At 41.9% G+C, this 16,412-nt stretch overlaps 1 protein-coding gene across 1 annotated transcript; it reads right to left on the minus strand.

Annotated features, from left to right (window-relative positions):
- Nucleotides 1-269: 269 nt before the first annotated feature.
- Nucleotides 270-12,263, minus strand: drd2l (dopamine receptor D2 like; the record flags this gene model as incomplete). Its single annotated transcript, XM_083762218.1, has 9 exons — nucleotides 270-466; nucleotides 659-1,016; nucleotides 1,579-1,662; nucleotides 2,506-2,717; nucleotides 5,158-5,294; nucleotides 7,005-7,114; nucleotides 9,944-10,114; nucleotides 10,925-11,115; nucleotides 12,251-12,263. 9 exons carry the CDS (start codon nucleotides 12,261-12,263, stop codon nucleotides 270-272), a joined length of 1,473 nt encoding a protein of 490 aa, XP_083618344.1.
- Nucleotides 12,264-16,412: the final 4,149 nt, after the last annotated feature.

Consider the following 16,412-nt stretch of genomic DNA (forward strand, 5'->3'; position numbering starts at 1 on the left):
GATAGTCCAATATTGGCACAAAATCATGACTTACTTTCATCCACTGTTTGCCTATGTTGTGATATCAGTCCAATTGATGTGCCCATATATCAGTCCAACCAGCAACAACTGGGTGCGAAGATGGGCAGGACCAAATTTATTGTAAATTATCATGTATTTTCTATGTATTCTCATTGTTTTTACTCACTCATTCGTTCATCCCTGTGATTTTAATATCGGTCCACCGGCCCCCAGTCCCCTCTCCTCCTGCCCCTTTTTCTTTGTCTCTCTCAACAGTGGAGAATCTTAATGAAGGCTTTTCGGAATTCGATGTTGAAGGTGGTGTAAATGACAGGGTTGACCGCACTGTTGAGGTAGCCCAGCCAGGTGACGGCACTGTAGAGCGAGGGGGAAATGCAGCAGCTTCCACAGTGAGCCTTCAGCACGTGGGTCAAGAAGAAAGGCAGCCAGCAGATGATGAACACGCCTGGGAGGGTGAGCGTATAAAGAACACACAAAGAGGATTGAGCGTTGAACCACTTTCAAACTGGGCGTCTCTATATCGGGGCACATAATGTTAACATTTTCAAAGGAGGTTGCTGTATTTGAGGACGAACAAATAACTAATACATCATTTCACAGTTCCATCTTTTCCTTCTGTGCTGTTGATTTTCCTCACCCAGCACAATAGCCAGCATTTGTGTCGCCTTCCTCTCCTTCTGCTGTGACAGCCGTCCCCTCACCCTCTCCTTGGTGATTCCGCCTTTGTCCCCGTCCCGGTGCCGGTCCCTCCATCCCTCGCGGCCCCTCATGCCGTCCTCCAGGGTGGCGGGGCGAGGCATCAGGGCCGATCTGTTCACGGTTGGGGGTGGGGGGGCCGGGGTTGGCCCCACTGAGATGGACAGGGAGATTCTGGCTCGTCCGAAGTGGGAGGCCGGTGGGGGGGCCGGGTGAAGGGCCAGGCTCTCCTCCCCCTGGGACAGGAGTCGCCCTGGCTCTATCTCCAGGGGGTGCACCACCGCCTCCTTCACCAGCGTCTGACAGACCGGAAGAGATGGGGAAGGCAACGAGGGGAGGGGGGGGGGGGGGGGGGGGGGGTCAAGGAAAGGGGAGTAGATCACCGTGGTAAGCGGAAGCACAAGTCAAAAGCAGAGCATCGTGGAAAAAGGCATGCCCATTTTAAATGAGAAGAAGAGGGAGAGGTGCTCAGGCATGGTAATCTTGTCCTTAGACTGAGTGTTGCTTAACTAAAAGGTCTTTGGTGTAACCCTTCCAAGAAAATGTCCATTACCATAACCACGTACTTTCAACCTGGTATGGCACTATATGTGAACATTGAGCAAAACAATGAATGACTTACTTACTACTTAGTACTTATACATATGGATAAGAGCATCATTAAAAGCATGTCAGAGAGGATGAATGAATGGACAGCCATGTGCATGACCGAGTATTTACAACATCAAATGTCATTATAATTTACGATGAAGTTTCTTGAAAGACTAGCTTGCCCTTTTCTGTATAACTATTCCTTTTTATTCCTTTGAGAAGCCATTTCTTTTCGGAGTGCGACGGCAGAAGAGTACTCAAGACACTCACCACTTTCTTGCGTTGCGGGGCAGCAGTGGGTGGTCTGAGAATCATGGTGCACAGCTTCACGTCCTCTGGGTGTGTACACTTATTCTGACAGGGAACAATAGGAGCGATCTCATGCAAGTGCTCTACAGGGACGCAAAACTTACAAGTCAACGTGACTTCATGGAGGTCAAGAGAAAGGCTAACACAAAGTGATTTATTATTAACAGTGGTGGAAGTAAAGTACATTTACTTGACTTACTGTATACTTATTGTGTGTATAACCTTCGAGAATCTGTACTTTACTTGAGTATTTGTATTTTTGGATACATTTTCAAAGACAAATATTGAACTTTTGACTCCACTCCAAGACCTTATGAATTAATCACATATGCCCTATTTCAAATGTAGTTAAAATAGTTGTAGATTTGTGTGTGTGTGTGTGTGTGTATATGCACGCGTGCGTATGTGTGTGAGAGAAACCCTTTACTGAATGACAGAAAATTGAGGATGCCACAAGTGATTAGCCCTTTCGGGGCTCAAGAGCTAATATTGGACCTGAGGAGAAAACTTGAGGACAGAAAAGTCCTCATTCCTCAATATGATGATGTATGATATAAGAGCGCCCTCACTAGTCACTACACACAGGTGTGATTTTTAACCCATTCTGACCTGAGATCAGATTCTAAAAATGTCTATTACATCCTGACAGTTTAATTATTAACCCATTCTGACCTGAGATCAGATTCTAAAAGTGTCTTTGATTTTTCAAAAATAGCAGACCTACAAGCTCGTATCGCGCCACTCGGTGGCGCGATATGAGCTTGTAGATCTGCTATTTTTCAATAGCTAAAGCATAACATGATGCCGACACCAAAATGGGTGCCTGGTCAGAATGGGTTAAGAATCATCTATGGCTACCCTTGTTTGCAGAGAATTGTCAGGGGTCACCTTCCTGTGCCGTTGCCCCTCTGCGGCCTCTCCCTGTGGGTGCAGGCTGTGTCTGTGAGGCGGGGCAGTGCGTCGGCCACGCCGGCGTAGCACCACACAGATCTGTGCGTAAACCAGCAATGTCACGATGAAGGGAACGTAGAATGAGGCCACCGACGAGTACACCACAAAGGCTGGGTCTGCGAGGCTGCATTTGGTCCCCTCTCGGCTTGCTGGTGAAGGAAAAATATGAGGACTTGTTAGGGGAAAATACAAAGTACAGGTTAGTGAGTTGAGGAGTCTCCTTTCCTCCAGGGATGGGGGACAGAGAGCTATTGACTTTGAATAGCCAATTATGCTAAAAAATAAATCCCCCACAGGTTAGTTACTGTATACTCTATACTTTGACTTTCCATTTTTCTCTGAAACAGATTGGTTCATCGCGAATCGATTTGTGATTTTCGGCTTCTTCTTATGAAATAAATCTCTTATTAACATTGCAGTCAATACCGAAAGCTTGCCTTTTTCCCCCGACAGACTGTTGGAAAGTGGACTAATTAAAAGGAACAGATTAACCCATTCTGACCGGGCACCCATTTTGGTGTTAGCATCATGTTATGCTTTAGCTATTGAAAAATAGCAGATCTACAAGCTCATATCGCGCCACCGAGTGGCGCGATACGAGCTTGTAGGTCTGCTATTTTTGAAAAATCGAAGACACTTTTAGAATCTGATCTCAGGTCAGAATGGGTTAATAATGAAACTGTCAGGATGTAATAGACATTTTTAGAATCTGATCTCAGGTCAGAATGGGTTAAAGTAGGGAAAGTCGCCAATAGTTATTATGTTTAATTGTGTAAAGTTCCACCATCATTAGCTGGGTCTTGATCAAAGACATTAGTTCTTAAGTTCCCACATGAAAGGGATTGAAGGGAACAAATATTTGAAAGGCTCCCAAGTCAAACCGCAGAACACTTGATAGCTCATTAAACACACAAGCCAATACATTAGTACAGAATCTCTTATTGGCACTCCACCTCCTTCAAGAACTTCCTTTTACCATACAGGTTATGCAGAAAGGCTTGAACCACATGAACCCTTGCATCCCCTATTCTGGAGCAAAGAAGGGAGCCTATAGTATAAATCCCTGCGGGACTTTGGTCAATAAAGTATAGGGTTTAAAACGATTCATTCATCTTCAGAGGAGCTATACCTTTCTGTCCAAAATGTTCGTACGAGCAAAGCATATTTTAATTGAATGAATTGTCTTGGTTTTAGCATACATTTTTGAACAAGAACATGTACAAACCTTTGCCATATTTGGTGAATTTATATTACATCTCATATCACTTGCTAGCCACTTCAGATCAAGTGGTTGCTTTTCAGCTCGACGGAAACACACACACGCACACGCACACACACACACACACACACACACACACTGCAATTGCCTTCATTAAGGAAGGGGCTTAGACACTGAAAACCACACTGCAATTGCCTTCATTAAGGAAGGGGCTTAGACACTGAGAGCCTCAGCTATCACTTGGTGCTTTGTGACACAACTCTTCAAGTGAGATGAGGTAAATCAAAGATTAAGTGTGCCCACTTGTCCACCGAGCGTCACAGACACAGGGTCTGCTTTTACAGACATCAGGCGTGTCTTTCAGAGGACACCTGTTCTACTGATAGGTGAGGAGCAAAGCATATGGGGCCAAGATGTGTTACTGAACACTCCACTCCATATATCTGTGCTTAGAAACATATTATAGGGCTCTAAATTGCCACACAGTTAGGCATCTCGAGTGAACAGATGTATAGGATTGATTATTCATTTAGTCTCTCCCTCCACCAACAGATGATAATCTAATTCAGAGCCAGCTGGGCCAGCATATTGTTGATGGCCATGTGCATGTTATGCCTGCATGTTCATGACTGAGTACATGTTCGCTTCCCCAGTTTTATAAGTATGTATAGTCTTGAATGCCAGGTCCTTTTTTTAAAGATTTGTTTGAGGCTTTTCTGCCTTTATTGATAGTATCAAGTGAAGAAAAGACAGGAAAGAGGGAGAAAGAGAAGGGAAGAGACATGCAGCAAAGGTTGTCATGAACCAGACTCAAACACGTGACGCACTGTCAGGCCAAAGCATATATGTGACATGCGCCTGGACCACTTCGCCAGCAGGCGCCCCGAATGCCAGGTCCTTAAACGGCACATTAGAATTGTAGATCGGTTATTTTCGCCCCGAATGCCAGGTCCTTAAAACGGCACATTAGTATTGTAGATCGGTTATTTTCGCCCCGAATGCCAGGTCCTTAAACGGCACATTAGTATTGTAGATCGGTTATTTTCGCCCCGAATGCCAGGTCCTTAAACGGCACATTAGTATTGTAGATCGGCTATTCTTCTGACTCAGGAATATGCATGACGGCTACAGCGTTTCTTCATGGGTATTATTGTGTTTAAAGGGGAAAATTCTGTTTAGAAAAAATGCTTACTAAAGCAATACAGTGCAGTAGTACAGTAACTACTGTATACCCAGTCTAGCCCCTAATGTGCCTATCCCTAACCTCACAAAAAATACGCCTGAACCGAACATCAAAACCATGCCTATCCCAGGCAAAACACCCTAAAAAGAGGGACTCCCGTGCATGCATGAATGTCAGCTGCCTCTACCGGTGTTATTGAGTCCAAACAGAAGAGGGCAGGATATGGCAAAGGAGAGGAACCACACCACAGCAATCATCACTGTCACTCTCCTCCTCGAGCTGTATCTGGTGTTATACAGCAAGGGCATGGCCACCGCTGTGTATCTGGAAGAGCATGCGCACGCACGCACACGCACACACACACACACACACACACACACACACACACACACACACACACACACACACACACACACACACACACACACACACACACACAACAACTGTTGTGAGGACGACATTTTAGGATGGCAATTTTATGAATGGAATTTAAAAATATACATTTGTTTTTACCAAAACCATAAGCATAAAGTTGAAAGATAGCTGCGTTTGTGAGCTTAAAGATACCGTGTCTATTTTCGGCAGCACGTAACTACGTATGAATCCAACACTAACGCCTAAACCTAACTTCTAAATATGTAATCCATAACCTGAATCTTTCCTTAATTGTAAGCCTAACTAGATTTTTGCAAATTTGTAACCAATGAAAAGTATTAACAAGAATGTGTGACTATAATGACTATAATCCCATGATCCATTGGATCCTTTCCTGAAAAGTAATAGGTTTTGGACATTTGGCAAGGGTCCACGCTGAAAATGGCCATTTTTCCTCCTCAGCCACGTGAAAAACATGGACAAAAGCTGCCATTCGTGGTTCAGCCCGATAGTGAAAACTGAAAACACTGCAGGTGTCTTCACAACAAATACCCATTACCAAGCAGCACCTAAAGCCTATTATTACCCAAAATGTTACTGTGGTTAAAGCACAGGTGTGAACAGTTCTCTGTAGGAAAACAACATTTTAATGAGTAAGAGAAGGCAGAGGGTTAGGGACAGGGACCAACATTGTTAGAGGGGCTAATGGCTTTACCCAATGGACCATACTCATTCCACTCAATTTCCTATTTACATTAGATTTGATTAGATGTCTTTATTATCCACAAGGGAACATTGTTTTGCTCAGGTCAATGCATTCAGGACAATATAGAAATTAGAGCTGGGACTCGATTAAAAAAATTAATCTAATTAATCAGAGGCTTTTCGATTAATTAATCTAGATTAATCGCATTTTAATCGCATATCATTATTTGACCCGAGAACAGTGAGAAAGCAATTTTTTCAAATGGATTTTGGTATACTAGTGAATCAATGAATAGTGAATACATAAGTTTAAGCAATAAAACATTTTTGTAGTAATAGGGGTAATAATTATTTATTGAATAATTGCACACAACTGTGCTGTAATCCACGCTACCATCGGATAGCCTTTTAAATCCTATTTCCAATCCACGGGGACAAGCAAAGTGATCTCAGCGGCTTCCCCCAGTCTGGTGAACTGTCTGCGGTGTCTGGTGGTGTTATTATCTGAAGAGGACACAGACACTTGGTGCGCAGGTCCGTCTGAAAACTGTCCAGTGACAACGTTCCGCGGTGAAAAAAATTGTGCGATTAAAATGCGTTAATTTTTTTAATGCATTAATTTTTCTGTAGTTAATTAATCGTAATTAATCGCAATTAGTCCCGGCCCTAATAGAAATACAATAAAACACCCAGCAAAGTACTAGTAAAATAATTCTAAGTTTAAAAAGGTATATTAATTGGCCCGCCACCACTTTACTACTGGTTAAAACAGCAGAGCAACAGGTATCCGTCCTTCACAGGGAAACCTGAATTCCCTTTTGCTGAGAGGAGGATATATAATTTCACCTTGCGACCCAAACAACCCAATCAATAAAAACAATAAAAGCTAAGACGAGATGGGAAGGGGAAAGAAAAGATGAGGAACAATGACCCCAGAGCCACATAGCTGCATACCTGTCGATGCTGATGGCACAGAGGTTGAGGATACTGGCTGTGCACATCATGACATCCAAGGTCAACAGAATGTCACAGTGGATGAGGCTGAAGCGCCACTCTCCCACCACCTGCAAATAAGCACCCGCCATATGAACAGGAGCTGGTGAAACACATGGCAACACGTTCCACTCAGGGATGTGTGCACACATAGACATCATTGCCCTTTTACCTGTCTGTAAAACAGACAGGTCCTTCACATGGACATGACATTTAACCCATTCTGACCTGAGATCAGATTCACACGAGGTTTCCGCTGGACACACACTGGTCTGATTAACCGATTCTGACCTGAGATCAGATTCTAAAAATGTCAGTCGCTCTTCGATTTTTCAAAAATAGCAGACCTACAAGCTCGTATCGCGCCACTCGGTGGCGCGATATGAGCTTGTAGATCTGCTATTTTTCAATAGCTAAAGCATAACATGATGCTGACACCAAAATGGGTGCCCGTTCAGAATGGGTTAATACCTCTATGGACATTATTTATTATTGCAGTCCAACTTAATTATTTATTATAGTCTTGCTATTTTAGGGTTGGAAGTTTTTTTAAATGGTAGATTTATTTTTTAGCTTTAGTCCTCTTGTCCTGTTTTACGGCTCACTTATGTGGGGGCTGACCTACGTACATTTCAGTGCATTTTAAAGATACTGCTTTTTTAATAATGTATGTGACAAATAAAGATTGATTAACCCATTCTGACCGGGCACCCATTTTGGTGTCTGCATCATGTTATGCTTTAGCTATTTAAAAATAGCAGACCTACAAGCTCATATCGCGCCACCGAGTGGCGCGATACGAGCTTGTAGGTCTGCTATTTTTGAAAAATCGAAGAGCGACTGACATTTTTAGAATCTGATCTCAGGTCAGAATGGGTTCATCAGACCAGTGTGTGTCCGGCGGAAACCTCGTATGAATCTGATCTCAGGTCAGAATGGGTTCATTGAATTGCCCTTTCCAGACCACGAATGCAGCGTTTACTTTTTTTTACTACAAAGAAATGCAAATGCCACTCCTTTCCTTTCCATGCCATACCGGAAGGCAGCATTCAGGAGAATTGCTTTTTTTTCCTGAAGTCTCCTGAGTATTTTGCGTTGAACAAATTTGTTTAGAAATCCATCTCCACTAGCTAAAGAGTGCTGGGTCGTGCCCCAAAAATAGCAGATCTACATCTTGTAGATCTGCTAATTTCGCTATTTGTGTCCAAAAGTGCCCTCATTACGGGATCTCAGACCCTGCCCCTCTAAGACTCTCTGCACGTCCCTGGTTCCACTTCCCAATAATAATGCGACTTTCATGTAGGTGTAAACACTAAACAGTACTTCAGGGCTATAAACCTGTAATTGAGAAATAAGACAACGCACTGTACAAATCATGACAGATCAATCATATGCTGAAAATAGCCGCAAATAGCTGCATGCGATGCGTTGTGATCGTGTAGATCTGCTATTTTGATGAAATTGTCAATATATTTAGTCTTAGTTTTAGTCATCAGTGAAAAAAAGGTATAGTCGACGAACATTTTTTCCATAGTTTTCATGGTGTAAAGTAACTACCCCATTGGCCATTTTCACATTGGAAATATGCTAAAATACAGGGTGGAATTATAATCAGGGACTAGACTATTTGACATTCAATGTTATTTTTCTTGAAAAATGGGGGTCGTCTTATATTCGGGACAATACGGTAGTTTTACAAAACGGTACATTTACATTTAAGTACTATACTATAATATTTAGGTAAATGTTTACTGGAGTATTTCCAATTTCAGCACTTTTACTTCTACTCAAAGGCAAATATTGTACTTTTACTCCACTACAATTATTTGAAGTTTTTAGTTACTAGTTAGTTACTTATAGATTTTGATTAATATTACAAAACATGCATTGACCACTTCAGACATATATAAGTTTTGGCCACTTGAAAATAGCCAATCTACAAGCTCACAATGCGCTTGTAGATCTGCTAAAAGATTTTATACTGAAAAACCTTATTAGAAAACTTGTGAAATGGGACATTCTGCAGAATGAGTACTTTCTTCTTTTGGTACTTTAGTACATTTTGACACGGATACATTTGTACCTTTACTCAAGTAAATTTTAAATTCCGGACTTTTACTTGTAACAGAGTATAGGCTACTTCTACATTGCAGTATTGGTACTTTTACTTAAGTAAAGGAAAATGTGAGTACTTTTTCCACCACCTCTAGGTAGATCCCCATGGTTAGATTAAATCAGTACTTCTAGGTAGACCCCCAGGGTTAGATTAATCCATTTAGACCTGAGGCCGATTTTAAAAATATAGTTTTCTGAAAAAACAATGTTCCTATATCAGTGGTTCTCTAAGTATTTCATGTCAAGGTCCCCAAAAATTATATGTATTTGGCCGCCGACCCCCATCTGAAAATATGTAGTTCCAGGGACGCCCCCGGAAGCAAAGATTTGAGTTAAAGGTATATTCAGTGATTTCACTTAATTCAAATATCACTTATTTTTTTGTTTTGTTGTGATAATCCTCCCTACTATAGAGTGTGCTGGCCATATAAGGAGTTCCTCCCTGTCCCCAGTTAACCCCTGGGGGTCAAAAAACCTTAGGTTTCGTTTTTGACTCTCTATCCTGATTGGACGAAAGGCTGGGTCCCACAGCCAAAAACGAAACCTAAGGTTTTTTGAGTGAAATCACTGAATATACCTTTAAAACGTTTGCTCTAAAATAATATATATTCAAAGATTTGCGCCACATTTTCACGGGTTTTTCTAAAATAGCAGATCTACAAGCTCGTAGCGCGGCACTCAGTGCTGCGCATTGAGCTTGTAAATCTGCTATTTTACAACAGCTAAAGTATCAAATAAAGCATAATACACCAAAAGGGGTTCCCGTCAGCAGATGTCAACAGTACCTCTAGGTAGACGCCCCAGGGCATGACCAGAGTGGCCAGCAGCAGGTCGGAAACGGCCAGAGAGACGATGAGGTAGTTGGTGGTGGTCTGCAGGGCGCGCTCCCGCGACACCGCCACGCACACCAGCACGTTGCCAAACACCACGCAGAAGATGAGCAGCACCAATAGCACCTGTCATCATCGCAGGAATATGCAACTTTACTTCAGTACTACAAAATGGGTAGAGGGTAGAGTGAAATTAATCAGTGCATTTGTTATACAAAAGAAATCACTCCCGTGTGAAGTGAGGGGCGTTCTTAGGGCCGATTCATACTCCTATTTTACCGCTGTTTCGGCGCTGTAGTGCCGAAATGATTTCGGCTCGTCAGAAATATTCAGTATCACCGAAGAGCCGACTTTAGGACGGTACCCGCCCCCCCCGAACCTCAAATTATGTCACATTGAAGGCTCTACAGCGCCGAACCGACTTTTATTCGGCTCTAAAATAGGAGTATGAATTGGCCCTTATATATCATCTCATTCTGGCCAATCACAATTTGTGTCCTTGCCTTCGTCTTCAATTCAGTTTGTGTTTACGTAATGTTTGTGTTGGGACAATGACGTAAAACTAGCCATGTTTGTATTTACACAAACCCTCAAAGCTGGACATAGGAGGTGCTAGCGGCCCTCAAAAATGAGAGCTCTCGGAGACTATACACTGTATACAGCATGGAAATGCAGCCTCCCCATTGTCGACTTTTATACAAAAACAGACTGACAAATAGCTGGAGGTGTGGTTATTTAACAGTCATACATGGTACCATTTAGAAATATTTATTCTGACAGGCTATATACCAACAGGTGAGAACATGTGAGTTCTAAACAGACCTGCAGAGTGGGCAAATTTCCTTTCAGTGGAAGGCCTATAATATAGGCCTAACCTTATAGTTAACAATAATCATGGAACAGTGTATAGTATTGTCATATAATTCCATTACACACCGCGTAGAAGTTGTACGGGGGCGAGGTGAGAGGTGGCGTGCTGGAGCAGTTGGACGAGGAGGATGAGGCAGAGAAGGAGAGAGGGGAGGAAGAGGAGAGGGACGGTGGCTCGTGGGCCAGGGGGGAGAAGAGAAAAGTCCCATCTGTCTCGTTGGGCAAAGACATGGCTTCGCTCCCTGGACTGGAACACTCTGGAAGGTGACACCATACGACAGAAAAGGAGACAGGAATTGTAAATTGAAACATTTATTTCTACATAATATATATTCTTTACAAATAGGCCTATAATGTTATATTATCATTAAAATTGTAGTGTTTGCCAATTTGCTGGGGGCCCACTTGCAAGGCCCTTATTTGTGGCCCACTGAGAATCACTGCTGTATACTGTATTCAGTAGAAAAGCAATACAAAAATAAGAAAAAACTACTGCCAACTTGGGCAGGGGATATAACTAAACTGTAAGTACAGCTGCAGGACTTTTTTTTAAAAACGTATACAGGAATCACTCCCACAGATATGTGTTATCTGATCAATGCTTTTCCAGGATTCAGTAACAACAACAGGGGAGGAGACACACATAGCGCAGCTGATCATAATGAAGGCATGACTGATTATCCCTCCCCCATTGGTCATGCGTTCCCACTCACAGTAATCAAACATGCCAGTGGGACAGATGGTGAGTCCCTTGGACGTTTCCCATCTCACCAGCAAGTTCTACAGGATCAGCACCTTGGAGAGCGACATTGGTCTATAAATATCAGATCTACTTGGACTTCTTGGTGTAAGCTCCAACATGGAGAGGCTTCACTGACAACTGACTTAACCCATTCTGACCTGAGATCAGATTCATACGAGGTTTCCACTGGACACACGCTGGTCTGACGAACCCATTCTGACCTGAGATCAGATTCTAAAAATGTCAGTCTTTCTTCGATTTCTTTCAAAAATAGCAGACCTACAAGCTCGTATCGCGCCACTCGGTGGCGCGATATGAGCTTGTAGATCTGCTATTTTTCAATAGCTAAAGCATAACATGATGCCGACACCAAAATGGGTGCCCGTTCAGAATGGGATAAATATCAGATCTACTTGGACTTCTGGTGTAAGCTCCAACATGGAGAGGCTTCACTGACAACTGACATAAATATCAGATCTACTTGGACTTCTGGTGTGAGCTCCAACATGGAGAGGCTTCACTGACAACTGACTTAAATCGTTTCAACTTTTTCATCCATAGTACATGATTGATACATTAAGTGGTGCCTATGTGTTTACATTTACAGTATGGATTCCAAACCAGACAATGTATAAATACCCATTACATACCTGTAGTTGCCATTAGGACCATTACAGTCACTTTATCTAACAGTTTTCTTTTTTAGGGGGTGCTAGTCCCTCCAATTTCCGGAATTACGTCATGTGGCAGCCAAGTCTATGGACTTTTAATGTTTGTTTAGAGCTCTAACAAAAATTGTTTGCCAGCCAAGTTTATTGACTTTAATGTTTGTTTTGCGCACTACATGACGCGAGATGTCATATGGCCGATATATATACAACTCTTTATTAATTCCGTTTCATACAAAAACAATGCATTTATGTCTCGTGGACTGGAGGACGATGAGGATGATAAGTGTTCCGAAGGCAACAATCGTGTGGCAGCCACAGTGGGCACCACTCACTTCACGCAAGTGTGATTTTTATTTTATATGAAGCATAATAGTATAGGCATATCCTGGTTATGGGAAACAATGGTAATTGTTCTCTGTGACGGTATTGGATAATATACAAATTACTAAGGGATCAATGACTATTAATCAACTGTAGTCCAATTGATTTTCCTGGTCAATGTAGCTTTGCTTCTTCCATTTTAAATACAGAATATGTACGTTAAGGTTAATGACGTGCTTCCTGAACTGTATTGCTGTATTGGTGAAGTAGAGGTTGGGGGATGACACAGCATGGTCCTTTACGTCTATTCTGCCAGTACCACGCAAGCAGAATAAAAACAAAGATTTTAGATGTTTTGGGGCTTCATGACAATCATTTCACTATATTGTATTATTATTATTATGTAATGTATATTCTATTGTAAAGGGCAATATGTGTTCCTTCTGACTTCTGAGAAAAATCTACAGTACATCTTCCTTCCTGAAATATGAGCCTCTAAGTGTACATTTTGTCTGGATTTTGACTCTTTGACCCCATCCGTTACTGCATTTAACTAACAGAAAGTCAGTCACACAGCTGAATACAATAGCCTATGGGCAAGGTAATGCATGAAGCCATCACCGCTATTGATTGTAAGTGTTTATGTCAGACTGAATAATTGGCTTTATTTCAGGACTCATTTCAAGTGCCATTTGTCCTCGGCATAGTGTGAATGTGTATGCAAAATCTCACTGACCAATCCTGCAATATTGGAAGCCAATTAGGATGGGATATGGAAAATCGGACAGATCCTTGTTGAGTCACTTGTTGACTATACTGTGTACTGATTTGCGTGATGTTTGGAAAAAATCTGCAGGAGTGATACAAAAGTGTTTTGCAAAGATCGACCTACTGGTGGCGCTATAACTGACCGATCTGAAAATTTGGGGGAGAGGGTGCAAAACAGTCTTGGCCATGCCTTCTCTTCGGCCTAAATTAAGGCCAATAGGCCTATAGGTTAAATAAAAACAACACTCTTATTAACCCAGAGCAGTCAATACAATCAATACACAAGAATACATAGAAGATTTGCAACCTACATATACTGTGACATGGATTGATTCATCTTATTTAGAACTTCCTTCCAAAACCATTTTGATTGTCTGAACTCTGACCCACAGAGGACATTGTTTGTTTTGAAAAACGCATTGACAACGAAGGGATAATTCACGTCATAATATGTAATTACTCATTTACGTCATATTGTCAGACAGCATTGTTACTCCTTTCAATGTTTACCATAATACCTTATTCTCTTCAGCCTAATTTATCCCCTGCATCACAGTGTCACAGATTCCTAAAACAACAATGGGACACATATCACTTGAACATGTTCAATGTTCATGTTCAAACGTAAAATCAAGTCACAGGGATACTTTGTGAAGTATGACTCACACACTGTCCAAGTAAAGTTACACAAATTTTCCCAATGGATCATGAATATGGAAGTAAGTGGCCTATAGAGCTTATCTCCTGTTTCTTCAGCATGACGTAGCTTGATGTACAAGTGCACCCCCAGGACATGACGCTAATATGTCACAGGGACTCTTGATGCTGAGTGCATTGGGTCCATTTTAATAGACTTTGGTATGACCCTGCCAGGGATCGAACCCTGACCGCCCTGACCTCCCAGTCTCAGGGCAGACACTACACAACAAGGCCGCTGTGCTGGTACTTCATCATGAACGCTTTAACAATAATCAATCAGGTTAATGTTATTGGACATACTGTAGATGCATTCCTCTGCCCTCTGGAAAGTGGTATTGTAGAGAGCAGGGCTAATTTATCCCATTCTGACCTGAGATCAGATTCACACCAGGTTTCCGCCGGACACACACTGGTCTGATGAACTCATTCTGACCTGAGATCAGATTCTAAAAAATGTCAGTCGTTCTTCGATTTTTCAAAAATAGCAGACCTACAAGCTCGTATCGCGCCACTCGGTGGCGCGATATGAGCTTGTAGATCTGCTATTTTTCAATAGCTAAAGCATAACATGATGCTGACACCAAAATGGGTTCAGAATGGGTTATACTTAGTGGCATGACTGTGTGAGTGACAAAAATGAAAATATGTTGTTGTCCAGCAAAACAGTCATACAACATACATGAGCTCCTAAATGACACAATTTATCAACGATTATTGTGGATGAAATAATTACGATTACTGATTACGTCGCGATAAAACAAAATATTATTCTTAAAACTCTTAAAACGCCACTTTTGTTAACCACTTGCACCCCAGCATCCATATTATGGTGGGAACATTATAGTAGATTTACATTTCACAACAATGCATTGCAATGAGCTTGTTATGAGCTTGTAGATTATGCTATTTGGCAACGAGATTTGGTGTAGATGGAAAAAAGCAGTCCAAGTACAGAGCCAACAAAGGTCCAGTGTATGATGGAGAATTTCACAATAAATATATGATTATTGCGATAAACTGATTATCGTCCCATTGTTATACAAGATAACTTGTGCCGGTACCTTTTGGTAACCTACCCAAACTACATTATACCTGTACCCACTGTAGGGGAGAACAGGGTAAGATGATTCAGTGGGTATTGGGTAAGGTGACCCAGTCCCTGTATAATATACTAGCTGGTTTTGTCTAAAATAGTATCTGTGGGGAAAAATGAGCCAAATGCTCTGGGTTAAATTGAGCCAATCGTTACCCCCAATATTAATTATTCATATATGTTTTTCACTGAATAATAATAAGTTAGCTTGAGGAAAGGAAATAAGACTTGTTAGAAATGGGAATATGTTGTTAAATTATGTTTGATAATGAATACAATATATATATTTTTTAATTTAAAGTTGAACATTTTTTATATCAGAGGACTTGGATCGACTTGAGCCATGGACATTTTTTCAGGTCATTTTTACTCATGTTTTTCAATCGACAGAAGACAGATTGAACTTTTCTCTCATTTTGCCTTGCCTCAAGGATAACTTAGAATAGTGGCTCATCTTACCACACTCTCAGTCTCCCCTGACATAGTACTAATAGGGTAAATGAGTAATCAAAATAATGGTCATTGATGAAATCAATCAACTGTTATAAGAAAATGCATAAAAAGTTAATATTATTCTCTAGATCAGTGAAAAAAGACAAATACAAACATAACATCCGTGGATCCAATGATAAGAATTCCACTTACCCTCACTCAATAGTGCTGGTCACGGCCGGGTCGGGATCCCCACTCCCTCATAAGGACAACGATGAATAACAGATCAGGGTTAGCTGTCCGTCTGTAGCACATCCACCTCAAACCCAACGTGGTACGAGTTAACGGGCAGCACACTTCGCTGGCAGCGCTCCCAAAGAGCTGCCCCCCCCCCCAACACACACACCCCCTCCCTTGCCGTCTGTGTGGTTGGCGGTGCTTGGGGGTCAGAGCAACTGAGCAGCAGCAGCCTGTTTGACGAGCACTGGGCGGCCAACCGTACATTAGTACCAGGAGAAAGCAAGAAGGGGGGGCTAATCTATCACAGCAGCACACTTCTGACCTGAGATCAGATTCATACGAGGTTTCCGCCGGACACACACTGGTCTGATTAACCCATTCTGACCTGAGATCAGATTCTAAAAAATGTCAGTCGCTCTTCGATTTTTCAAAAATAGCAGACCTACAAGCTCGTATCGCGCCACTCGGTGGCGCGATATGAGCTTGTAGATCTGCTATTTTTAAATAGCTAAAGCATAACATGATGCTGACACCAAAATGGGTGCCCCGTCAGAATGGGTTAAAACAGTGTCCTATACTCTCTTTTCA

Source organism: Protomyctophum parallelum (genome assembly GCF_964188405.1).
Source record: "Protomyctophum parallelum genome assembly, chromosome: 3".
Lineage (NCBI taxonomy): Eukaryota > Metazoa > Chordata > Actinopteri > Myctophiformes > Myctophidae > Protomyctophum > Protomyctophum parallelum.